The 27074-nt window shown below is 47.5% G+C and overlaps 1 protein-coding gene across 1 annotated transcript in view; it reads left to right on the top strand.

The window, feature by feature from the left end:
• LOC121557112 (cytohesin-3-like) overlaps positions 1–27074 on the top strand; it is a 48021-nt gene that overhangs the window by 8764 nt on the left and 12183 nt on the right. The window contains exons 2-7 of the mRNA XM_045213729.1: positions 21173–21255; positions 21471–21535; positions 22301–22367; positions 22716–22834; positions 23594–23674; positions 24242–24354. Coding sequence (XP_045069664.1) covers positions 21173–21255; positions 21471–21535; positions 22301–22367; positions 22716–22834; positions 23594–23674; positions 24242–24354 — 528 coding nt within the window. The remainder of the gene's footprint in view (positions 1–21172; positions 21256–21470; positions 21536–22300; positions 22368–22715; positions 22835–23593; positions 23675–24241; positions 24355–27074) is intronic.

Raw genomic sequence — 27074 nt, 5'->3', positions numbered from 1 at the left:
CTCTCTCTCTCTCTCTCTCTCTCTCTCTCCTCGTGTTCTGTGCCATGATAGATCTGCACACACTGCTTTTTTTCTGCTGTAAAATACAGCCTCATCATGCAAAATGCATTTGTTGTTTAGTTGTGAGGAGAGGGATCAGCAGGGACTGTGCTGCTCTGGTGCTGTGGTGTTGCGGTAGTAGTAGTCACACTCGTTCCCCCCGATGGAGACTACTATTTATATCTATTGTGGTGGTTGTGTTTGTCTCAGCAAAACACCTCATAGTCAGTACCCAGCGGGGCCAGCCATATGATGAACAGGGACCCTCTGCATGACCTGCCAGTGTGTGTGTGTGGCTTTATGAGTGTACTGTATGTATAGTGAGTGTTTAGGAGTATTCAGAGCAAAGTGAATGCTGCAGTCACCATGTATATAGTACTCAACCAAAGTAGGTTGGTGGTGGAGGGCTCAGCCCCAGCTGTGTGTACAGTATCTCACGGTTTCCTACTCTCATGCACCAGGATGAGATAGCAGTTAATCGTGTGTATGTGCATATCCATGTCTGTGTGTGTATGTGCTTTGATGTGTGTGTGTGCATTCGTGCATTTGTGTGTGTGTGTGTGTGTGTGTTTGTGTGTAGATGGAGAGGATTACCGGCTGCTGGAAGCCCTCTCCATGCTTAAACAAATGGGGGAGATGAGCTGTGGAGGGATGGGGGACAGTTAGTGAATTAAGGGTCATGAGCTGGAGCTGCTGGCTGTCACCTTCCTACATCCAACTGGGGATGTGGCTGAATAGAGAGACACCAATAAACAGGATACAAACATGACAGAGACTGAGATGAGAAAAAGGAGAAAAAACATCCCTCTCTTCACAGAGCCAAAATACAGGATACATACATCACTACTATGTTGACACTTTGGTCCCACTTTATTTGGATAGTCCCATATAGATGGTCTACAGATGGTCATACTATCAACACACTATCTGTTGATAAGCAAACGCTTGCTAAGGTTATGGTTAAGTTTAGGGTTAGGGTAAGGGTTAAGGTTAAGGTTAGGATTAGGGTAAGGGTTAAGGTCAGGGTAAGGGTTAAGGTTAGGGTTAGGGTAAGGGTTAAGGTTAAGATTAGGATTAGGGTAAGGGTTAAGGTTAGGGTTAGGGCTAGGGTTAGGGTAAGTGGATAGTTAGTTGACATGATGTTGACAGTTATTGAACATCTACTGAACATCTACAAACCATCTACTTGGGACTATCCAAATAAAGTGTTACTGAGACTTTCCCTCTGTCAATGCTGAGATGAGAAGCCTGATCCTGGATCTGATTTAGCCAAGTCCCCTGTCTATCTTGACTACATATATGACATACCAATAAGGGATTTTTCTGCCATTGTAATCAATTGTCCAAACAGTGTAAGAAAAACAAAATGGGGATGGAAAAAAGATTGAAGTGTAAACTTAAACGACTAAGACCAGATATACATTATGTAGAAAAGATAATGGACCTATATATTTTTAAATAATATCATCTTTGAGAACTAACAATCACCATAATAAAAGCTAGACAGTCAGAGAGAATTGGAAATTCCAAAAGCAATGAATTTAGCAGTGTTCATTTTGTTATGTTTGAGCAAAAGAACACAGGATTAGCCATGGCAAAATGCATAGAATTGCAGGAAATTAGCTTTAAAACTGCAACAATTTATCTCAGCTCAATGGCAAAAGGTGTAGAATTGCAGGAAATTGACTTACATATGCAAAAAATTTCTCTATAGCGCCAAGATGGGGGCCTCTAAAATGTTCGATAAAATGTAGCCGCGCCATAAGGCCGACCGCGCTCATTGCCATGCCCCCTACCACGCCCACCACCTAAGCCCCTTTTTGTTACAGAAAAACCCTGCCAATGATAATCAGAGGAGTTGGCTAAAGCACATACAGATCTGGCATCAGTCATCTTGACAGTAGTGAAGGGGTACAGTACAGTACAGTACATCACAGTGTGTAGCCTGTATCTGTTCTGCTGTTCTCTCTTCAATATGGAGGATCCTAATGTATTCTATTGACCTTTGCGACCTCTCCACTACATTGTGTGTGGATTTGTGAGAGGACAGGGGAGCGGAAAGAATAATTAATGTTTTTCATGGTGGAAAGCGTGAAATGAAATCAGTCTACTCAGGCTCTCTGGACTAGGATAGCTTGACAGGCTCAAGAATGGGCCTGCTGATGTCCAAGAGAGCATTGATAATGAGACCTTTTCATAAGGATAGTAGCGGCTAGATATCAAGCTGCATCAAGACGCTGTCCTAGGGAGGAACAATACACAGGCAGTCATGCACGCACATACACACACACACACATACATACACACACACATACACACTCACACACACACACACACACAGTCAAGTGCACCTCAGGGTGTAGACATAGTATCAGTCAGAGATTTACAGTAGCTCTGAGGCGTTGGTCCCTTCACACACATATTTAATCTCCTTTCACCTCTGTCACGTCACATCATCTCTCTGGCTGGAATACACAAACACTATAAAAAAGCCTCAGCCCTCCCTCTGAGGGGTCACTAGCTACGGAAAACCATTATGTGAATGAGATCCCACAGTCCACAGACATCAATGAGGATTTCCATATGTGTGAGGAAAGTGATACTCAAAATATATAGATGATGGCCATGTTCACAAACACCATTGTATTCTCTGAGTAGCTGTATCAAAGCAAACATCAGAGGTTTGATGGCTAGACAAGTTATATTACTGTAGAATGAGGTGGTAGACAATACCATGTGTATTGCCTAGATGGGCTGGTGTGAGATGTCCATAAATGAAATGCTTATACTTTAGAGTTGTTTCCAAGGGTGAATATGGAGAAAATGGCTATTATCAAGATCTGGGGCTGGATGGAATGACTATATTTGTTTTCCAGAGGCTGTAAATTGTTTCCACTAGTTTTTCCACTTTCAAAGATATCGTTCCCTTATAATTCTAGAATTTATTCAACACGCAGGGAGAAATATTCAGCAAATATGATACTGCACTTATCTGCGGTCTTGACAAACTGTACAAGTGGCTGTAAATAATAAGACAGTGATTATTGTCCGTCCTCTGGAAAAAATACAATCATCACTATTTAAAATCATCATCAGCATTAAATTCTTCAAGAAAGGGAGAAGCACGTTCAAAATGTTCAAAGAGCCATAATGAGAACAGTGGCACGTTAAACCCTTGTATTTACAGCAACAGAACCACCATGTTGGATCATCAAGAAAAGTATTGATCTTATTTCTTGGAGTATCAGGCCTTTTTGAGCACCTTTGTCTCTTCCACTCTCCTATCTTATTGTACCAGGAAGGAAACCATATTGTCGTTATATATTAGAGATGGATCAGTCTGTTCATTTTCAAATCATAGATACATACAGTAGATGTGAGTTTCAAGTTACTGAACTTCATAAAAACATCAGCCATCTGAGTTCCATCCAGTTGGATCTCTTGAAACAGGAAGCTTCATATTATTTCCTGTATCCTATGTTATGTTGCATGACTGCATTTTCCTATTTATCTCCTCAACATCTGGCAACCCCAATATTCAGCTCTATGAAGCTGGGTCACAGCTGGATGTGACATGGTTTGATGTGGGTCGAATGCAACAGAGGGACTACAGTAGGGGGGTTACTCTTTTTCAATATTTCCCCAACATATTTAATCCATGTGAAATGTATATCTTGTAGGCCTATTCTGAAATCTGAAAATGGCATCAGTTGGATTAAATGGTGATTTTCTTGATATATTGTTTTTAATATTTTATAGGCAACATACAGATTATCCACTGATTACTAACTGTCTACCTCACTACTGCAGCTGCATTTAAATGCCACACTAACTGCCCAATGGCACCGTACTAAATCACATAGCAACCAATAGGCCTGCACCCTGCACCTTAGCTCCACCAATAGAAAATCTGCATTTCACTACACTTCCTCATGAAGATGCTGCTAGTAACAGTTAATATGTCTACCTCTGTAAACCTCATCACCATCTCCAGTTCCAGACAAACTACAGAAGTTAATAAAAAAACGTACAATCTGCAAAAAACTTTTATAGAAGAAAGTCCAGAGAAAAAGAGGATGTCTGACTGTGACCTCAACCACCCACATATTCCCTGTGATAAAGTGATCCCAGCTCTACTTTTTTCATCTTTGTGATCCTGCTGTTCTCCTCTCACAGAACAACAAAGAGAGCAGGCAGCAGCAGCTGGAGTTCTACTTGGCAGCCAGAGTATCTCTCTCTCTCTCTCTCTCTCTCTCTCTCTCTCTCTCTCTCTCTCTCTCTCTCTCTCTCTCTCTCTCTCTCTCTCTCTCTCTCTCCCCCTCCCTCTCTCTCTCCTTCTCTCTCTCCCTCTCTCCCTCTCTCTCTCTCCCTCTCTTTCTCTCTCTCTCTCTCTCTCTCTCTCTCTCTCTCTCTCTCTCTCTCTCTCTCTCTCTCTCTCTCTCTCTCTCTCTCTCTCTCTCTCTCTCCCCCTCTCTCTCTCTCTCTCTCTCTCTCTCTCTCTCTCTCTCTCTCGCTCTCTCCTCCTCTCTCTCTCTCTCGCTCTCCCCCCCTCTCTCTCTTTCTCTCTCTTTCTCTCTTTCTCTTTATTTCTGTCTTTCTCTCTCTTATTCTCCATGCTCTTTTCCAGATGCGCTGTCTGGATGGCCAGAGCCCAATATAAACAGTTCAGTCATTCAGTGCAGCCTCTCTCAGCCTCACAGGCTCTGTTCTGTTTGTCTCCTCAGGGCCTCCGTATCAGATGACTGGCCAGGGCCAGATACACTCCAGTTATTTCCTGAGTGACTCACACTGGAGTACTGTGGAGGTTCTAAAGAGGGTTCTAAGAGAGGCCATGTTAACATTTGTGGGGGTTCTTTTACTTCCTTACTATTATGACTATGATTAATAGTAGTGATAGTGGGTGGATGAGGCTTCTGAACCTAACAATAGAATACTAGACTCTCATGTGCTGGCAGTCATCCACTGCTGTAAAGCTAACCCAATGGTGGCACCTTCCAGTGGAGATCTAACAGTTCCAGTAGGCCTTTTATATTCCGCCCACCATATTGGAATTCAGAGATTGCCGTGCATGACAACTTCCAAATTCCAACTGCTCGTTCCTTCTTCAACCACCAAGGAGTCGTTTACCGCGTCTCCACCCCCCTACTCTAAAGTCTGACCCTAAATGACTTGATGATTGATAGTAAATTATAACCTCTGCTCGTCATTGGGGGTTCAGAAGCTTATCTCCCATTATTATCCACAGTCACTGTCCCCAGAGCTGTTTTATTGCCTCCTAAACGGCCTGATCCAACGGTCACACTGTTCTCTGATCAGTGGTGTGTGTCCTAGGGTGACTTTGTAGAGTAGACGCTGTAGTGCGTGTCCTATGGTAGGATGACGTTGTAGACACTGTAGTATTTATGTCGTAGGGTGCCATTGTAGATGCTGCTGTAGACGCTCCATTAGGGAGCTGTGCTACTTTCCCCTCGCCGGCGCCAATCAGTAATCCTCACACATTTTCTGGCCTGACACATAGTACAGACAAAAGTCCTTGGTTGGTTTAATTACAGCCTAGGGCCAATGCTTCAATTAATATTGTCTAAATTCATTTTAAGTATTGCATTTTTTGTATTATGTGAGTATTAAGTAATTATTCTATATTTTATGTACCGCGATGTACAGTATACAACAATATGGATGTTTTGTAGAGAACGGTAGTAGAGGTCTGAACTGTGCTTGCACGGTATCCCCTCTATCCTCCTTTAAGTCAATGTGTAGGAAAGAAGGGGCCCAAGTTGTGCTCTCATGCTCTCATGCCATACCCAGCTTCCCCTCTGGAAGTCTCTCCTTGGAAAGGAGACATGGCCCCAGCAGGATGGTGCATGCACGATAAGATAAGAAGGCCCTTCTGAGATAGACCGATGGCAAGGGTATTTTAAAGGGGAAATCATTGGTCACAACTCAAAACATGCAAAACTCTCACAACTCTTTAAAAATGTACCGTAAACTCTCTCTAAAAATGTGCCCTGAGAAGAGAGCAGGGATACATTCATAACATACCCATGATACCGTGATTCACCCCTTTAATACGCAGGAAGTGACACGTGAAAGGAGGATCAACAAGAGTAATCAAAGGCAACCCCACTGCAGTCAGCGCCTGTAACTGTCACGATCGTCGTAGGAGTGAGTAGACCAAGGCGCAGCGTGTGAAACAAACATGACTTTATTTAATTAAAGTATCAAACAAAACACGACTCGTGAAGTCCACGGTTAACAATACCGACACGGAACAAAAACCCACAACACCCAAGGGAAAACATACAGTTTAAATATGGCTCCCAATCAGAGACAACCCACAACAGCTGACACTCGTTGCCTCTGATTGGGAGCCACTCTGGCCAACATAGACATATAACAACTTAGAACACCCAACATAGAAAATGAACACATAGAATGAACACACCCTGGCTCAACATATAGAGTCCCAGAGCCAGGGTGTGACAGTACCCCCCCCTAAAGGCGCGGACTGCGACCGCGCCTCAATAAGAGCTAAACAGGGGAGGGCTGGGTGGGCATACCTCCTCGGCGGCGGTTCTGGCTCCGGCCTTGACCACCACCCTTCCATAATTCCCCCGTAGCGCCCCTGGTCCGGTCTGACCCCGCTGGCTGGATCTGGACTGGACATTGACGGAGCGGATTGCTTACGCTCCGTTGTGGAGCAGCTGACCGGTCTTACCAGGCTGACGACTCGCACCCCGGGCTTGGTGCGAGTAGCAGGAACGGGCTGAACCAGGCTGACGACTCGCACCCCTGGCTTGGTGCGAGTGGCAGGAACGGGCTGGACCAGGCTGACGACTCGCACCCCTGGCTTGGTGCGAGTGGCAGGAACGGGCTGGACCAGGCTGACGACTCGCACCCCTGGCTTGGTGCGAGTGGCAGGAACGGGCTGGACCAGGCTGACGACGCACACCGTAGGCTTGGTGCGTGGAGCAGGGACAGGCCGGACAGGGCTGGCGACGCACCCCGTAGGCTTGGTGCGTGGAGCAGGGACAGGCCGGGCTGGGCTGACGACGCACACCGTAGGCTTGGTGCGTGGAGCAGGGACAGGCCGGACAGGGCTGGCGACGCACACCGTAGGCTGGTGCGTGGAGCAGGGACAGGCCGGACAGGGCTGGCGACGCACACCGTAGGCTTGGTGCGTGGAGCAGGAACAGGCCGGGCAGGGCTGACGACGCACACCGTAGGCTTGGTGCGTGGAGCAGGGACAGGCCGGACTGGGCTGACGACGCACACCGTAGGCTTGGTGCGTGGAGCAGGGACAGGCCGGACAGGGCTGGCGACGCACACCGTAGGTTTGGTGCGTGGAGCAGGGACAGGCCGGGCTGGGCTGTCGACGCACACCGTAGGCTTGGTGCGTGGAGCAGGGACAGGCCGGACTGGGCTGTCGACGCACACCGTAGGGTTGGTGCGGGTGGCAGGAACAGGCCGGGTCGGGCTGGCGACGCGCACCGTAGACTTGGTGCGGGTGGCAGGAACAGGCCGGACCGGGCTGGCGACGCGCACCGTAGGTTTAGTGCGTGGAGCAGGGACAGGCCGGGCTGGGCTGTCGACGCACACCGTAGGCTTGGTGCGTGGAGCAGGGACAGGCCGGGCTGGGCTGTCGATGCACACCGTAGGCTTGGTGCGGGTGGCAGGAACAGGCCGGACCGGGCTGGCGACGCACACCGTAGGCTTGGTGCGTGGAGCAGGAACAGGCCGGACAGGGCTGGCGACGCACACCGTAGGTTTGGTGCGTGGAGCAGGGACAGGCCGGGCTGGGCTGTCGACGCACACCGTAGGCTTGGTGCGTGGAGCAGGGACAGGCCGGACTGGGCTGTCGACGCACACCGTAGGCTTGGTGCGGGTGGCAGGAACAGGCCGGGTCGGGCTGGCGACGCGCACCGTAGACTTGGTGCGGGTGGCAGGAACAGGCCGGACCGGGCTGGCGACGCGCACCGTAGGTTTAGTGCGTGGAGCAGGGACAGGCCGGGCTGGGCTGTCGACGCACACCGTAGGCTTGGTGCGTGGAGCAGGGACAGGCCGGGCTGGGCTGTCGACGCACACCGTAGGCTTGGTGCGGGTGGCAGGAACAGGCCGGACCGGGCTGGCGACGCACACCGTAGGCTTGGTGCGTGGAGCAGGAACAGGCCGGGCTGGGCTGGCGACGCACACCGTAGGTTTGGTGCGTGGAGCAGGAACAGGCCGGACCGTACTGGGAACACACACCACTGGCCTTAAACGGGGATCAGGAACGGGCCGGACCGGACTGGCAATACACCTCAGTACCTCTCGCCGTGCCTCTACAACTTCCTTCCCTTCTCTCGCCAATGGCTCCCGTAACCCGGTGGCCTTCTCTCCTCGTCTCCCATTTCGCCCTGTGGCAGCCTCCTGCTGCCCAGTCGCCCATGCCGTGTGCCCCCCCCTAAAAAATTATTGGGGGTGCCTCTCGTCCGTCCGACGATGGCCCTGCTGACGCCGCTGCTCCTCTCTCGCCAGGGCCTTGATCCTACCCCAAGGTACCTTGCCCCCGAGCATGTCCTCCCAGGACCACGATTTGCCCACCTGGGCCATCGCCAGCCTCTCCATCTCCTTTCCTGGCGCTTCCTCCCATGTCCAGTCTGCCTGCTCCTGGACACGCTGCTTGGTCCTTTACGGTGGGTTTTTCTGTCACGATCGTCGTAGGAGTGAGTAGACCAAGGCGCAGCGTGTGGAAACAAACATGACTTTATTTAATTAAAGTATCAAACAAAACACGACTCGTGAAGTCCACGGTTAACAATACCGACACGGAACAAAAACCCACAACACCCAAGGGAAAACATACAGTTTAAATATGGCTCCCAATCAGAGACAACCCACAACAGCTGACACTCGTTGCCTCTGATTGGGAGCCACTCTGGCCAACATAGACATAGAACAACTTAGAACACCCAACATAGAAAATGAACACATAGAATGAACACACCCTGGCTCAACATATAGAGTCCCAGAGCCAGGGTGTGACAGTAACTGAGAAGAGGTAAAGAACAGGGGACCCTGCTGCCAAAACGACTAATCTAATTGGGTAGGAAGAGCATGACACATGATGACCCAAAAATAGACCAATTATAGCCCTGTTTTCATATCCGAAAGGGAAGCGGAAGCGTTCCTTTAATGTGGATTTTGGCAAACGTTAGCAGTAAAGACGGTGATCTCGTGTAGTTCCATATGAATAAGTCATTGTGGCTGGTGCGCTTTGCTGTCGAGGTGGGTTTAGACTTACAGGGGGAGCGATTGTGTTTCAAGCCTCTGATGCTTTTTGATAATCAAACAGCTGTGTTGTGATGTATGTGTTTTGATGTTGAAATCCCCTTTTATTTGGGGGAATGTTTGGATCGCAGAAATCGCAGAAATAACAGTAAACAATTCCAGCGAGTGACTGTCGCCGACGCAATCAAGTGAAATATGCTGTTGAATACAAAGATGAAAGCAAGAATGAGTTGCAGAACATCTGAAAATTATGAGATATCTGTGGCATTGTGTTGTGTGACAAAACTGCACATTTTGGAGTGGCCTTTTATTGTCCCCAGCACAAGGTGCACCTGTGTAATGATCATGCTGTTTAATCAGCTTCTTGATATGCCACACCTGTCAGGTAAATGGATTATCTTGGCAAAGGAGAAATCCTCACTAACAGGGATGTAAACAAATGAGTGCACAACATTTTAGAGAATAAGCATTTTGTGCGTATGGACAATTTCTGGGATCCTTTATTTCAGCTCATGAAACATGGGACCAACACTTTACGTGTTGCGTTTATATTTTTGTTCAGTGTAATATGTTAGGTGAGGTCAGCATTCCAGTAAATGAGGAGTCCCAGTACAATAACATGTTTTTCAGATCAGATGACTTTAGCGAACTGACTGATGAGCTTAGCAGGTCCAGGTACTGAAGGGAGAGTAGTGGGAAATTGTTGTCTCCATTTACACAGAGGAGCTGTGTGTGTGTGTGTGTTGTGTGTGTGTGTGGATGGGGGTGTGTGAGTGGGTGGGTGGGGGTGTGTGGGTGGGTGTGTAGGTGGGTGTTGGTGGGTGGGTGGGGATGTGTGTCTGCGTCTTTTTGGTGCTAGAAAATACTTTAATTTTAAAGACTTTGATTTACTTTGAAATGGTGGGAGGAAGATGGAGAGAGAGAAAGAGCTAAAGGGAGAGAGAGAGAGAGACAGAGAGAGAGAGAGAGAGAGACGTGGAGAGAGAGAGAGAGCAAGCAATTGAACGATAGAGCGGAAGAGAGGTCACATTCACAAGGAGAATAAACAAATGGTTTATCCTAGAGGCTGTTGAAATACATCTGCATGATTCGCTCAGTGATGGTGATGGAAATTCCCTTCAGCCATTTGTTTAAACAGGAGAAGACTTACTAGGACAGAGTGCTTTATGACCGGCGTTAAATCAGTGCAGCCAATAACAATATCAGAGACATGAGACTGTTGTGCTAATGAGAGAGACGGTGGCTGAGGTTAGCACATGGTTTCATCATTTTACATATAACTGTAGAACACTTGGCAGGGGAGGGTTCTGAGTGTAGAACTATTTTCAATGGGGAGAGGGTTCTAACCTGAGAAGGGTTTGGGTGTTGATCACAGAACCTTGCTGGAGAGGGGTCTGATGGTCTAAACTCTTATGTTCTAATTTTAGAACAGTTTGGGTTCCGATGACAGAATTATATACTGGGTCTGAACTCTGGGTGCTAATTGTAGAACTATTTGGGTTCTGAGCATAGAACCCTCTAGTCTGTTCTGTGTATTGAACTTTGGAAAAGGGTCATTGAAGCAAGCAAGCAGCAGACAGCTTTAGCCGGGTCCTAAGAGCATTCAGTCTGACTCTACACAGGAGCTACTGCTACAGTAGTCTGATCACAGTTGTAATACTCTTAAAGGGGATATACACTAGAAGCTGCAGCACTCTCTAGACTGGTCTGGTGGGTGGATTTGATCTGAAAGCCAGACCAAAACCGCATCATCCTCCTGACTATTACCAAGGAGATGAGGGTAAAAAATAGCCAATGGAGCCCTCCGAAAGAACATGGCTCAATTTGAAAGTTTCACACGTTTTTTATGAGACAGGCTTATAGTGAACAGTTTTTCAGGAGAAGATGGAGAGGAGAGGAAGATGAAGAGGAGAGGGAGAGGAGAGGGAGAGGAAGATGGAGAGGAGAAGGAGAGGAGAGGAAGAGGAGAGGAAGAGGAGAGGGAGAGGAGAGGAGAGGAAGAGGAGAGGGAGAGGAGAGGGAGAGGGGAGGAAGAGGGAGAGGCAGAGGAGAGGGAGAGGAGAGGAGAGGAAGAGGAGAGGGAGAGGAGAGGAAGAGGGAGAGGAGAGAACGAGGGAGAGGAGAGGAAGAGGAGAGGGAGAGGGAGAGGAGAGAAAGAGAAAGAGGGAGAGGAGAGGAAGAGGAGAGGGAGAGGAGAGGAAGAGGGAGAGGAGAGAAAGAGGGAGAGGAGAGGAAGAGAGAGAGGAGAGAAAGAGGGAGAGGAGAGAAAGAGGGAGAGGAGAGGAAGAGGAGAGGGAGAGGAGAGGAAGAGGGAGAGGAGAGAAAGAGGAGAGGGAGAGGGAGAGGGAGAGGAAGATGGAGAGGAGAGGAGAAGAGAGGAGAGGAAGAGGAGAGGAGAGGAAGAGGGGAGGGAGAGGAGAGGAAGAGGGAGAGGAGAGAAAGAGAGAGAGGTGAGGAAGAGGAGAGAAAGAGGGAGAGGAGAGGAACAGGGAGAGGAGAGAAAGAGGGAGAGGAGAGGAAGAGAGAGAGGAGAGGGAGAGGAGAGGAGAGGGAGAGGAGAGGAAGAGGAGAGGAAGAGGGAGAGGGAGAGAGTGAGAGAAAAGGTGAGAGAACTAAAGAGTGAAAGAGAAGGAAGACAAGGAGGAAAAGAGGGTGAAAGGAGGGGATAATGAAAGAAAGTGAGAAAGACAGGGTGAAAGAACGAGAGAATGAAAGAAAGAGAGGATAAGAGAGAGAGAGATCCAGTCTGACCAGACTGGATGGTTGTGGTGCCACATAGCTACAGTAATCTGTCAGGAATTACTGACTGAGTGGCTGTCAAAGGAGCTGCCATTGTGTGTGTGTGTGCATGGACGCTGTGTGCTTGCTTAAATGTGTGTGTCCCTGAGTGCACTCGTGAGTGTGTGTCTGAGTCTGTGTGTGTGCATGAGTGCATGTGTGTGCCTGCAAGCATTCTTGTGTGTGTGTAAAGGAGGGAAAACATTACACCACACCACGCCTGTACCTGAGAGAGGAAACAAGCCAGCTAAAAGCAATGAGCAGTGTAGCTGTAAAGCTTCAGCCAACAACACAGTACTGCAGTCCTACTGACCACTACTGACCCTCAGAGACAGAGCTGGACTCAGATCTGGGGTATGTATTCAACTCAGAGACAGAGCTGGACTCAGATCTGGGGTATGTATTCAACTCAGATACAGAGCTGGACTCAGATCTGGGGTATGTATTCAACTCAGAGACAGAGGTGGACTCATATCTGGGGTATGTATTCAACTCAGAGACAGAGCTGGACTCAGATCTGGGGTATGTATTCAACTCAGAGACAGAGGTGGACTCAGATCTGGGGTATGGATTCAACTCAGAGACAGAGGTGGACTCAGATCTGGGGTATGGATTCAACTCAGAGACAGAGGTAAACTCAGATCTGGGGTATGTATTCAACTCAGAGACAGAGCTGGACTCAGATCTGGGGTATGTATTCAACTCAGAGACAGAGGTGGACTCAGATCTGGGGTATGGATTCAACTCAGAGACAGAGGTAAACTCAGATCTGGGGTATGGATTCAACTCAGAGACAGAGGTAAACTCAGATCTGGGGTATGGATTCAACTCAGAGACAGAGGTGGACTCAGATCTGGGGTATGTATTCAACTCAGAGACAGAGCTGGACTCAGATCTGGGGTATGGATTCAACTCAGAGACAGAGGTGGACTCAGATCTGGGGTATGGATTCAACTCAGAGACAGAGGTAAACTCAGATCTGGGGTATGGATTCAACTCAGAGACAGAGGTGGGCTCAGATCTGGGGTATGGATTCAACTTAGAGAACACAAAACATAGCAGGCGGAGGTGGAGCAATTGGGTAAAGATGGCTTTTATTTTGTGAACAGTTGAGTGATATTGCAGGACACTTGATGACAGATTGTGTGGTATTTGACTGAGTCCTAGGCGTGAGGTCGTAACAATGCTATATTACCCTATTCCCAGTACAGAGCCGAGCCAAACTAAGCTGTACTGGCCTGGACTGGTTATGCTTCCACCATAGTTGCTGGAATTATGCTCAATGTGAAAAGAAAGTATCCAGCCAGCACAGTCCGGTTCAGGTCGCCCTGTGACTCAGACACGTGTTTTGGGTTTTGTCTTCCATGACACACTTATTCAATCTACTTACATCATTCAACATTCTCAGCTGTGTTGTTGCACATATTTCTGTGTAATTATAGTAACACAATGAGGAGACTATGGTGTGCGCTTGTATAAGTGTTCCTGAACTAGCCGTGATGGGAACTTAGTTTAACCCAGCCTGTGTTTGTGTGGTTACTATTGTTACGGCGGACCAGAGTCAGTGGGCCTAATCAGTGCAGACATCCTCGCTTCATTGTCACAGTGCAGACCTGGAGAAAATCAGGAAGTGGCTCCGCTGGCTCTGTTTATTAGTTGTTCCCTTGCCTTGCTGTCACAGTAGGCACTAGATGGCCATGCTAGATAGGAACATGTTGGCTATATTGTCAGAGCTTTGTAAGATGACCTTGCTTGAAAGGACAATAGTGGCCTATTGACATAGCTACAGTTGAAGTCGGGAGTTTACATACACTTAGGTTGGAGTCATTAAAACTTGTTTTTCAACCACTCCACAAATTTCTTGTTAATAAACTATAGTTTTGGCAAGTCGGTTAGGACATCTATTTTGTGCATGACACAAGTCATTTTTCCAACAATTGTTTACAGACAGATTATTTCACTTATAATTCACTGTATCACAGTTGCAGTGGGTCAGAAGATTACATAAACTAAATTGACTGTGCCTTTAAACAGCTTTGAAAATTCCTGAAAATGATGTCATGGCTGTAGAAGCTTCTGATAGGCTAATTGACATCATTTGAGTCATTTGGAGGTGTACCTGTGGATGTATTTCAAGGCCTACCTTCAAACTCAGTGCCTCTTTGCTTTACATCATGGGAAAATCAAAAGAAATCAGCCAAGACCTCAGAAAATTGTAGACCTCCACAAGTCTGGTTCATCCTTGGGAGTAATTTCCAAACGCCTGAAGGTACCACGTTCATCTGTACAAACAATAGTACGCAAGTATAAACACCATGGGACCACGCAGCCGTCATACCGCTTAGGAAGGAGACGCGTTCTGTCTCCTAGGAGATGAACGACTTTGGTGCGAAAAGTGCAAATCAATCCCAGAACAACAGCAAAGGACCTTGTGAAGATACTGGAGGAAACCGGTACAAAAGTATCTATATCCACAGGAAAACGAGTCCTATATCAACATAACCTGAAAGGCCACTCAGCAAGGAAGAAGCCACTGCTCCAAAACCTCCATAAAAAAGCTAGACTACAGTTTGCAACTGCACATGGGGACAAAGATCGTACTTTTTGGAGAAATGTCCTCTGGTCTGATGAAACAAAAATAGAACTGTTTGGCCATAATGACCATCGTTATGTTTAGAGGAAAAAGGGGGACGCTTGCAAGCCGAAGAACATCTAGGATCAGTTTTCTCTTTTAGATCATAATGAATACTATTTTTTATGGATAGGGGGATCTGATCCTTGATCAGCCCTCTTACTCTGAGACACAGTGAATACGGGCCAGGGTGTTCTAGAATCTCTAGAGTATGTTATCTATCTGCACTATACTTGCAATCTTATACCGGCAGCCAGAGACAGCTATGCATTATGCAAAGGTCCTTAAGTAGCCTTAGCTAGCCTAGCTAGCAGTCACAAGACTAGGGACGCACGTCCAGGCTGGGGTAAGCATGGTCAGCATAACAGAGCAGTTTCAAAGCCAAGCCAGCCAAATGTTAGCATGGCAAGATAGCACAAACAGATCTGGGACAAGGCTAGCCCAGCGCCACTGTGTCTGAAACTTCTCCAGAGAGATTTTCCAACTTGATCCGACAAAGGGGATCACCAAGTCCAACTCCAACAGTTGTACTGATTCTATCAGGGCTAGAGTTCGTCACAGCATCACATGGATCAGGAGATGAATGACATCGGTTTATCATTGGCGTGGAGAATTTGCATGTTGTCTCCCTGTCTTCCTGATTCAAGACCTCTGACTGTGACTGATCGCCAGGGCAGAGAGAGGTCTGACTGAGGAGGTGGAGGAGACAGGATGATAATGTAGTCATAAGTACATAAAACGTGTACTTACCATGACTGTGATGTGGTTGTCTCACCTAGCATTCCTTAAGATGAATACATTAAATGTAAGTTGCTCTGGATAAGAGCGTCTGCTAAATAACTAAAATGTCAAATTGAATAAGTCATAAGATCTTAATATCATGGTGCACATCAGAACCAGGCAAGTACTCACAAGTAGCAGTGCTGATCTAGGATCAGAGTAGCACTGCTGGTCTAGAATCAGTTATCCCGTTTAGATTATAATGAATAAGATTATATGGACAGGAAGGACCTGATCCTAGATCAGCACTACTGCGAGACACTTTGTTAAGAAGGGCTCAGAGCTCCTTTACAGATTATTAGAAAGACTTGATAACACTGTGAAACTTTGGACAACATGTCTCTTGGAAAATAGATCCTTTATTTCAGATCAAGAGGACTTCCTGGTTCAATTTAAGGTGTTGTGTTCACTTAGGGCCTGAAATATTGAAGAATTAAAACTTTCCACTCAAATATCCTCTTGGCATCAATGCATAATTCACATTAGATTTGGAGTTGCATGAGCTCAAATTAGTGCTCATCCCTGAGTGTGTATAATAAGTGATTATTTTCAGTCTAAGACTAAGTGAAGTAGGAAGTCTCCCATGGTGTGTGGCGTGTGGCCACTGGTCAGTATAATTGATTACACTGCAACAGTGAGTTCCTTAAGTGACCGTTCAGTAGCAGTAGCACTTTGACTCTGGCTAGACAGGGGTGTCTGACCTCTCACCTCTGTGCCCTCGTTGACCCTTGGAGGTCACATTGATGTGGCTGGTCATGGTAGGGAGGAGAGGGAGAGGAGAGGAGGAAGGGAGTCAGACGGGAGGTGGAAGAGAGGGATGCACACAAGCACAAACACACACACACATATCGTTCATGTATAATGCATTAGATACTCAGGCTGACGGTGTATAGCCTAAAGTAGCAGTTCATCCACAATGATGATATCAGATTACCCAGTGTTTCCACATGCATACACACAGCAGGGGGATTGTCACTGAACACAGCGGCCATCAATCCCAGACAATTTGTCCCTTTCTTTTGGGTGAGTGGGTTTTTTGAGGGAAAGTAGGTGGGATGGCGCTCTGCTTTGCGCATTAGAGACATAGGTTGCCTGGGGGGGCGATCTGCTCTACAAATACTGGCTTTATGGGCCTGGTTAAAGAGCCAGAGTAACACTGAGAAGAGAACGCTCTCTCTCTCTTCTCTTCTTTTATCTTCTCTTTCTCTCTCTCTCTTCTCTTTCCTCTCTCTCTCTCTCTCTCTCTCTCTCTCTCTCTCTCTCTCTCTCTCTCTCTCATCTTCTCTCCTCTCTCTCTCTTTATCTCTTCTCTCTTTTCTCTCTCTCTTCTTTCTCTCTCTCTCTTCTCTCTCTTCTCTCGCTCTCTTCTCTCTCTCCTTTCTATCTCTTCTCTCTCTCTTCTCCCTCTCTTTATCTCTTCTCTCTCTCTCTCTCTCTCTCTCTATCTTCTCTCTCTTCTCTCTCTCTTCTCTCTCTCTTCTCTCTCTCTTCTCTCTCTCTCTCTTCTCTCTCTCTCTCTCTTCTTTCTCTCTCTTCTCTCTCTATCTTCTCTCTCTCTCTTCTCTCTATATCTTCTCTCTCTCTCTTCTCTCTCTGTCTCCTCTCTCTTCTCTCTCCCTTCTCTCTCTATCTTCTCTCTCTATCTTCTCTCTATCTTCTCTCTATCTTATCTCTCTCTTCTTTCTTCTCTTTCTATATTCTCTCTCTCTTCTATCGCTCTTCTCTCTCTCTCTCTCGCTCTGAGCTTGGCTGTCTTGTGGTAGTGGTATCTATCGTCTGTTTTTTATTGATCTCTCTCTGTCCCCCTCTTGCTATCTCTCTCTCTATCTGTCTGTAATATATATATCTCCTCTCTCTTGCTTTGTCATGCTCTCTCTTTTCTCCCCTCTCTCTGTATCTACTCCATTTCTTTGTTTCTCCCCTCTCACTTCACTGAGTGTACAAATCATTATGAACACCTTCCTAATATTGAGTTGCACCCCCTTTTTGTAAATCCACTTCAATCAGTGTAGATGAAGGGGAGAAGACATGTTAAAGATGGATGAGACATGGGTGGTGTATGTGTGCCATTCAGAGGGTGAATGCGCAAGACACATTTCAGTGCCTTTGAACAGGGTACGGTAGTAGGTGCCAGGCGCACCGGTTTGAGTGTGTCAAGAACTGCAACGCTGCTGGGTTTCCCATTCATCCAACTTGACATAACTGTGGGAAGTATTGGAATCAACAGCGGCCAGCATCCTTGTGGAACGCTTTCAACAACTTGTAGAGTCCATGCCCCAATGAATTGAGGCTGTTCTAAGGGCAAAAGGGGGTGCAACTCAATATTAGGAAGGTGTTCCTAATGTTTTGTACAATCAGAGTGCTTCCCCCCACTCTGTTTCACTGTAGAAGTCAGTCAGAGACTCGGCCATGAGAGGAAATTATCACACACTTATGAGATCCTCTGTCACCCATCTGCGTTTGGCTCTGATTGGCTGCTCGTCCGTGATAAGAAGCCACCGAGAGTCGACACCATCCCATCCTGACTTAATGGTCTATGGTATCTCTGTCACTTAGTCTTTACAGAGAGAGAAAACAAGAAAAGTCAATAGCTGTTGACAATGGAAGGAGAGAAGAGAAAGAGAGAGGAGGGAAAAAATCTGAATGGTAAAGCTGCTTAGCTCTATGAATCAGCTGGGATTTGACATCCACTCTCCTCCCCCCTCCACTCTCCTCCCCCCTCCACTCCAAGCCATAGGATGGATAGAGAGAGAGAGCTGGCGAGGCGAATGCGCGGCGTAGAAAAGCTCAATCTGCTACGGCTCTGGATGTGAGAATGACCTACATCCTGTGAGCCTGAGCATGCCTGCCTCTCTGCCTGCTTTCAAACAGGTAGTCGGCTGCTCATTTGTAAGAGCGGCGGTGTGTGAAAGGAGGAGGAGGTAGTGGAGGCCGTCCTCAGAGAGAGGTCTGGGGAGAAAGGTTGAAGTACGTGCTGCTGGTAAACGGAGGGATAAGTAGGAGGGACTGGGGAGCCTCCTTATTGAATACAATACGTGTGTGTCTCTGTATGATTTACCACTGGGTGCTCAGTTCACAAACAGTACAGTCAAACATGTATGTTATATGATACCTGTGTGTGTGTGTGTTTGTGTGTGTGTGAAGGGGGTTTGCATGTGGCCCAGGTATCTCTGTGGTACTAATTACCTCAAATGAGGAAGCAGACTATCTGAGAACTAATATTGGACGGGGGGACGGGGGGACGGGGGGGTTGGTTGTAATTTATGGAGGAGTTTTCCTTTTGCCAGAGAGGAAGTCAAGAGCTCTCAGAAGTTTCATTCCAGTATACTGCTAGAGAATGCAGAGAATTATGTGTCGATTTAAGAGTAGGTGGAACTGGAACTTGTCCCTAACCACAGATCCAGGGTCAGATTCTTTTCTATCCCCCAAATGGTTAGGTTTAGGATTGGGGTTACACTAATCTGATCCTAGATCTGTGGTTCGTCAGCCTTGTGTGTTGATTTACAGCACACTAGCTATCACATCTTAATCCATGGGAGTGTCTGACTAGTGACTATGTGTGTAAGTGATTGTATCATAATTCCATACTTATATCTCTGTCACGATCGTTGACGAACGAGAAGGACCAAGGCGCAGCGTGATAAGCATTCATGTTTATTTATATACTGAATAAACACCACGACAAAATAACAAATTAACGGTACGTGACGTCCTACGGTACACACAACAAACCTCACACGGAACAAGATCCCACAACCCACTAGTGCCAATAGGCTGCCTAAGTATGGTCCCCAATCAGAGACAACGAGCGACAGCTGCCTCTGATTGGGAACCACACCGGCCAACATAGATCTACACATACTAGATCTAAACATAGACAATCAACATAGCACAACACAACACAGAAAATACACACCCTGACTCAACAAATACGAGTCCTTAGAGTCAGGGCGTGACAGTACCCCCCAAAGGTGCGGACTCCGACTGCGCCACATAAACATAACAGGGTAGGGGCCGGGTGGGCATTCCGCCTCGGAGGCGGATCCGGCTCCGGGTGTGACCACCACTTACTCTCCACCTCCCTGTTGCGCCCCTGGTCTGGTCTGGACCTCGGCGCGCTGCTTTCCCTCTCCTTCCTCCCACGACGTACCAAGCCCTGTCTGGACCCTGGTGTGGGAGACCCCGAACCTGGAGAGGGGCTGACGTCTGGGTCTGGACTGGAACCGCTGACTGGAGCTGGACCCGACGACGGTGGATCGAACTGCTCTGGCTCCGGAGTGGAGCCGCTGACCGGAGCTGGATCAGGCACCGGTGGAGCGGACTGCTCTGGCTCCGGAGTGGAGCCGCTGACCGGAGCTGGACTGGACCCCGGTGGAGCGGATTGCTCTGGCTCCGGAGTGGAGCAGCTGACCGGTGCCGGACCAGGCACCGGTGGAACAGGCACGGGCCGTGCCGGACTGGACACACGTACCACTGGCTTGGTGCGGGGAGCAGGAACGGGCCGTGCCGGACTGGACACACGCACCACTGGCTTGGTGCGAGGGGCAGGAACAGGCCGGGCCGGGCTGGCGACGCGCACCACTGACTTGGTGCGAGGGGCAGGAACAGGCCGGACCGGGCTGGCGACGCGCACCACTGGCTTGGTGCGAGGGACAGGAACAGGCCGGACCGGGCTGGCGACGCGCACCACTGGCTTGGTGCGAGGGGCAGGAGCAGGCCGGGCCGGGCTGGTGACGCGCACCACTGGCTTGGTGCAAGGGACAGGAACAGGCCGGACCGGGCTGGCGACGCGCACCACAGGCTTGATGCGAGGAACAGGAACGGGCCGAACCGTACTGGGAACACGCACCACTGGCTTAGTGCGGGGAGCAGGAACGGGCCGGACCGGACTGGCGACACGCACCACTTGATTGGTGCGAGGAGCGGGACTGGGTTCCTTCATTAACCCCCGCTCCTTCTGCTGCCTAACCAGCTCCTCTCGCCGTGCCTCTACACTCTCCTTCTGCTCCCTCTGAACCAATGGCCCCCCTAATCTGGTGGCCTCCTCTGCTAACCAGCGGAACCGCCCTATCGCGGCCTCCTGCTGCCTCGTCGTCCACACCGTGTGCCCCCCCCCCTTTTTGGGGGGGGATTGTCTCTCCCCCGTGATCAGGTCCTCCATCCCTCTTGCCAGCCTCTCGCTCATCTCCTCCCAAGTCCATCCTCTCTGCTCCTCATTGGCACACTGCTTGGTCCAGGTATGGTGGGATCTTCTGTCACGATCGTTGACGAACGAGAAGGACCAAGGCGCAGCGTGATAAGCATTCATGTTTATTTATATACTGAATAAACACCACGACAAAATAACAAATTAACGATACGTGACGTCCTACGGTACACACAACAAACCTCACACGGAACAAGATCCCACAACCCACTAGTGCCAATAGGCTGCCTAAGTATGGTCCCCAATCAGAGACAACGAGCGACAGCTGCCTCTGATTGGGAACCACACCGGCCAACATAGATCTACACATACTAGATCTAAACATAGACAATCAACATAGCACAACACAACACAGAAAATACACACCCTGACTCAACAAATACGAGTCCCTAGAGTCAGGGCGTGACAATCTCTCTCTCTCTCTCTCTCTCTCTCTCTCTCTCTCTCTCTCTCTTTCTTTCTCACAGTACCTGAAGACCTCTCCTTGGAAGAGAGAGATGAGCTGTCAAACATACGACGCAGGAAAAAAGAGCTACTGGATGACATTGAGGTGATTCAAGAAAATGAAAAGAAATATAAAGATTTTATATTTTTATAAAGATATCACTTGATATGATATGACATTATGTGGGTGGTTAAAATGTTACTTTGACTCTAATGACTCACATTGAGTCTGTTTAAGTTGATTTATAATGCACTGCTAAAACAACTACAGTTCAGTGGTGAATTCAACCCAGCTAATTCTCCCTCTAATCCTCTTGGCAGCGGTTGAAGTTTGAGATTGCGGAGGTGATGACTGAGATCGAGCAGCTAACCTGCGTGGGGGAGAGGTGAGTAACACACTACCCCCCTCATCAACACCCCTCTCCTCTCCTAGCTCGTCTCCTCTCCTCTCCTCTCCAATTCATCCAGCCACACACCTGTCCCAGTGTGTGTTAATAATCCATCTTTGTTTGTGGAGCTGAGCCGTCCCCTCGGCAAAAACATTTGCTAAACGCCCCACAAACGCTCCTATTCAGGGACTGACAACTGATTGGCTGTTCAGGGCTCATTGGTGAAGAGGTGGAGAGAACGTGTGTTAGTGAGGATTTAGCTTTTGTGTGTCTCAGGTGCAGCTGGGGAATGGGTCAAGCTATTTTGGGAACACAGGGAGTACACAGTATACACACATGCAATAATGCAAACACACAACACACACACAAAGAAAGAGGCATAAGGTTTTCATTATCTTTTCATTAGATTGAGTTTGAGTTAGATTGAGTTTCTCCTGCTTATCAGTTAGTAGGTGCAACAAACTGCAATCCAAATGGAAAGATAAGTCAAAAGATAATTGTTTTAAGAGGATTTATACATTCTCATATTCATAGCTGACTCAGAACATTAATAACTGAATCCACCTGAATTTCTCCTGAACCCACCCCTATGTAAACGAACAGTGTAAACTCACCACAATACCGTTCAGTATCCTGGACAAATACTGTAGAAAATACACAAACCTGACAGTTGACCTGGTGAACAAATACAGGCGTCAGTTGTTGATAATGCCACACCTGTTCTAGAGAACTGATGGATCTCTCTGCTCTGTCCAATCACAGTAAAACAACCCAAAGAAATAAACAGATCGCCATGGGAAGGAAGAAGTTCAACATGGACCCCAAAAAGGTTTGTCTAAAGTCCATGAAATCCATGCTAAATACATTATTTACCCACTTGCACTGACGTTAATCTGGTGTTATTGACTTTTTTATTGAATGTTTTATGATACCTATAAAAATAGATATAAACTTAGATGTGTACCTGTTTAACAATGTAGAAAAGGTTAAACTATAAATCATGGTCATCCCATCGAAGATGTTATCTGGTTTTGTTGTGTTATCTGTATAAATTACTTATTGTAACGCCTCCTAGCTCTCCTTCAGGTCAAAACAGATAACTGTGTGTGTGTGTGTGTGTGTGTGTGTGTGTGTAGGTGTAGCTTGGAGTGCTAACCAAACTGTGTGTGTCTTCCAGGGGATCCAGTTTCTGTTGGAGAACGACCTTCTTCAGCACACTCCTGAGGACGTATCCCAGTTCCTCTACAAAGGAGAGGGCCTCAACAAAACTGTCATAGGGGACTACTTAGGAGAGAGGTAACACACTGCTCTAACCTCCTCTGTTTTCATCTCTCTCTCTCTCTCTCTCTCTCTCTCTCTCTCTCTCTCTCTCTCTCTCTCGCTCTCTCCATCTTTCCCCCTCTACCTCTCTTTCTCCCTCACTCCCCATCTCACTTGCTCCCTTCTCCGTTCTCCCCCTCCCTCTCTCTTTCCTACACTCTGTCCATCTCTCAGTGAGATTTCTCCCTTTGTGCGTGTATAAGCCCGGGCATAAAGCCTCAGGAAATTGATTGTCTGGATTTACAGAGCACAGCGGCGATAGTAGACAGGGGGCCATGCCAGTAAAACTGCCTGGCTACATTTGTTTCTTATCTCCGACATGTGGGACACCTCACAGGGATGTGACTGTCAAAACAACCTGTGTAGCAACAGACAGACAGAGCAGAGTCTGGCTCTGTGGCTGGGATAGAAAAGTCCTCTGAACACAGCAACATATTGTATGTTAACAAGTTGGTTGTATGCGATTTTTGTAACACAAACAAATAGCAATTTATTACTACCCACAGTGTTGTCCTATTGTATAATGGTTTGACAGAGTCATAATCTAGAGAGGGGGTGGAGGTGGGTTTAAAAGGGCCTCTCCCCTAACAGACCTTTCAGTTACTAGAGGGATTGAAATAAACGTTGCTTATAGTTCCATTTTGGCAGTGCTAGACTTGACTAACACTGAATACCAGACATTTCCTGACCTGAATCTGAGAACCTGACATACTGTATGTACCTCATCTCTCCCAGGGACGACTTCAACCTCAAGGTCTTGCAGGCGTTCGTAGACCTTCATGAGTTTGCAGATCTCAACCTCGTACAGGCTTTACGGTGAGCTGTCTCTGCATATTACTGTACCAAGATTCCCAGCAGTTCAATCACATGTTTTAAATAATATAGTAGTATTTATTATTGATAATGTGCAGTCAATACACTTTATGATGATGTCCTGCTTTCAAGACACTTTTGGAGCCTCTGTTTTCTTTCTCATTGGTTTTCCTGTGTTCTCTCTGTTTCGCTCGCTCTCTCTCTCTCTTGCTCTCTTGCTCCCTTTCTCCCTCTCTGTCTCTCTCTCACTTTCTCTCCTCACATCTCTGTTTCTGTCTCTGTCTCTGTCTCTGTCTCTGTCTCTCTCTCTGTCTCTGTCTCTCTCTCTCTCTCTCTCTCTCTCTCTCTCTCTCTCTCTCTCTCTCTCTCTCTCGCTCTCTCGCTCTCTCTCTCTCTCTCTCTCTCGCTCTCTCTCTCTCGCTCTCTCTCTCTCTCTCTCTCTCTCTCTCTCTCTCTCTCTCTCTCTCTCTCTCTCTCTCTCTCTCTCTCTCTCTCTCTCTCTCTCTCTCTCTCTCTCTCTCTCTCTCTCTCTCTCTCTCTCTCTCTCTCTCTCTCTCTCTGCCGGTGTAGACAGTTTCTGTGGAGTTTCAGACTGCCTGGTGAGGCTCAGAAGATCGATCGTATGATGGAGGCCTTCGCCTCGCGGTACTGCTCCTGCAACCCCGGTGTCTTCCAATCCACAGGTACACACACACACTGGTCGTACTCTGTCGTAAGGGGAGCGCTAGACCGCCCCTGCCTTAGATCAATGTGTCAGTCTCCCTGTCTCTCTACTTTATAGCTCCACTCCAGAACTCTCTGGTCATAAAACCAGTCTTTGTTGTATAGTAAATGTTTTACATGCTATACCTCTTTAGATGGAATGGAGTCACTCTATAAAACCTCTACAATACCCAACCCAACCCTACATTACATTTACATTTCTCTTTGTGGAAAAGCAAGTCTTGAATTGCTATTACTAATAAAATTTAAAAAACCTGTATACTCACATTTCTAGAATCACTCACTATCAGTCTGTACTTGACTCTCTGTCTGATGACTTAATGCATCACTGGCCATTGTTCAAATAAAATAAAATAAAATAAAATAAAAATGTATTGGCCACATGCGCCGAATACAACAGGTGCAGACATTACAGTGAAATGCTTACTTACAGCCCTTAACCAATAGTGCATTTATTTTTAATAAAAAAGTAAAATAAAACAACAACAAAAAAGTGTTGAGAAAAAAAGAGCAGAAGTAAAATAAAATAACAGTAGGGAGGCTATATATACAGGGGGGTACCGGTGCAGAGTCAATGTGTGGGGGCACCGGCTAGTTGAGGTAGTTGAAGTAATATGTACATGTGGGTAGAGTTAAAGTGACTATGCATAAATAATTAACAGAGTAGCAGCAGCGTAAAAAGATGGGGTGTAGCCATGATTAGCTGTTCAGGAGTCTTGTCTTATGGCTTGGGGGTAGAAGCTGTTGAGAAGTCTTTTGGACCTAGACTTGGCACTCCGGTACCGCTTGCCGTGCGGTAGCAGAGAGAACAGTCTATGACTAGGGTGTCTGGAGTCTTTGACAATTTTGAGGGCCTTCCTCAGACTCCGCCTGGTATAGAGGTCCTGGATGGCAGGAAGCTTGGCCCCAGTGATGTACTGGGCCGTACGCACTACCCTCTGTAGTACCTTGCGGTCGGAGGCCAAGCAGTTGCCACACCAGGCGGTGATGCAACCAGTCAGGATGCTCTCGATGGTGCAGCTGTATAATTTTTTGAGGATCTGAGGACCCATGCCAAATCTTTTCAGTCTCCTGAGGGGGAATAGGCTTTGTCGTGCCCTCTTCACGACTGTCTTGGTGTGTTTGGACCATGATAGTTCGTTGGTGATGTGGACACCAAGGAACTTGAAGCTCGTGAGGCACGCATTGTTGACTAGTGAGGCACGCATTGTTGCAGACAGACCGGAGGTTCATTGTTGCAGACAGACCGGCGGTTCATTGTTGCTGTGTCATCACTACTGGCATGGCTCCTCTAATAATGACTTTGATCACTGGTCAATAACAGAGGGTCATTAGTGACTAGTGAGGCACGCTCTGGCCGGTCTCTGTCCTTCCATCATCTCTGTCCCCTACCATCATCTCTGTCCCCTCCATCATCTCTGTCCCCTACCATCATCTCTGTCCCCTACCATCATCTCTGTCCCCTACCATCATCTCTGTCCCCTACCATCATCTCTGTCCCCTATGATCATCTCTGTCCCCTACGATCATCTCTGTCCCCTACCATCATCTCTGTCCCCTACCATCATCTCTGTCCCCTACCATCATCTCTGTCCCCTACCATCATCTCTGTCCCCTCCATCATCTCTGTTCCCTACCATCATCTCTGTCCCCTCCATCATCAATGTCCCCTACCATCATCTCTGTCCCCTACCATCATCTCTGTCCCCTACCATCATCTCTGTCCCCTACCATCATCTCTGTCCCCTATGATCATCTCTGTCCCCTACCATCATCTCTGTCCCCTACAATCATCTCTGTCCCCTACCATCATCTCTGTCCCCTACCATCATCTCTGTCCCCTACTATCATCTCTGTCCTCTACTATCATCTCTGTCCCCTACCATCATCAATGTCCCCCACCATCATCTCTGTCCCCTACCATCATCAATGTCACCTACCATCATCTCTGACCCCTACCATCATCTCTGACCCCTACCATCATCATGTCCCCTACCATCATCAATGTCCCCTACCATCATCAACCACTGACAAAGAAATGATCAGTCTATAATTTTAATGATAGGTTTATATGAACAGTGAGAGACAGAATAACAACAACAAAATCCAGAGAAACGCATGTCAAAAATGTTATAAATTGATTTGCATTTTAATGAGGGAAATAAGTATTTGACCCCCTCTCAATCAGAAAGATTTCTGGCTCTTAAAGGGAGTGCTCCTAATCTCAGCTTGTTACCTGTATAAAAGACACCTGTCCACAGAAGCAATCAATCAGATTCCAAACTCTCCACCATGGCCAAGACCAAAGAGCTCTCCGAGGATGTCAGGGACAAGATTGTAGACCTACACAAGGCTGGAATGGGCTACAAGATCATCACCAAGCAGCTTGGTGAGAAGGTGACAACAGTTGGTGCGAATATTCGCAAATGGAAGAAACACAAAATAACTGTCAATCTCCCTCGGCCTGGGGCTCCATGCAAGATCTCACCTCGTGGAGTTGCAATGATCATGACAACGGTGAGGAATCAGCCCAAAACTACACGGGAGGATCTTGTCAATGATCTCAAGGCAGCTGGGACCATAGTCACCAAGAAAACAATTGGTAACACACTACGCCGTGAAGGACTCAAATCCTGCAGCGCCCGCAAGGTCCCCCTGCTCAAGAAAGCACATATACAGG

Source organism: Coregonus clupeaformis, unplaced genomic scaffold, assembly GCF_020615455.1.
Source record: "Coregonus clupeaformis isolate EN_2021a unplaced genomic scaffold, ASM2061545v1 scaf0145, whole genome shotgun sequence".
NCBI classification, from domain to species: domain Eukaryota; kingdom Metazoa; phylum Chordata; class Actinopteri; order Salmoniformes; family Salmonidae; genus Coregonus; species Coregonus clupeaformis.
Note: the sequence above shows the minus strand (reverse complement) of the source record. Positions and strands in the feature narration are given on the sequence as shown.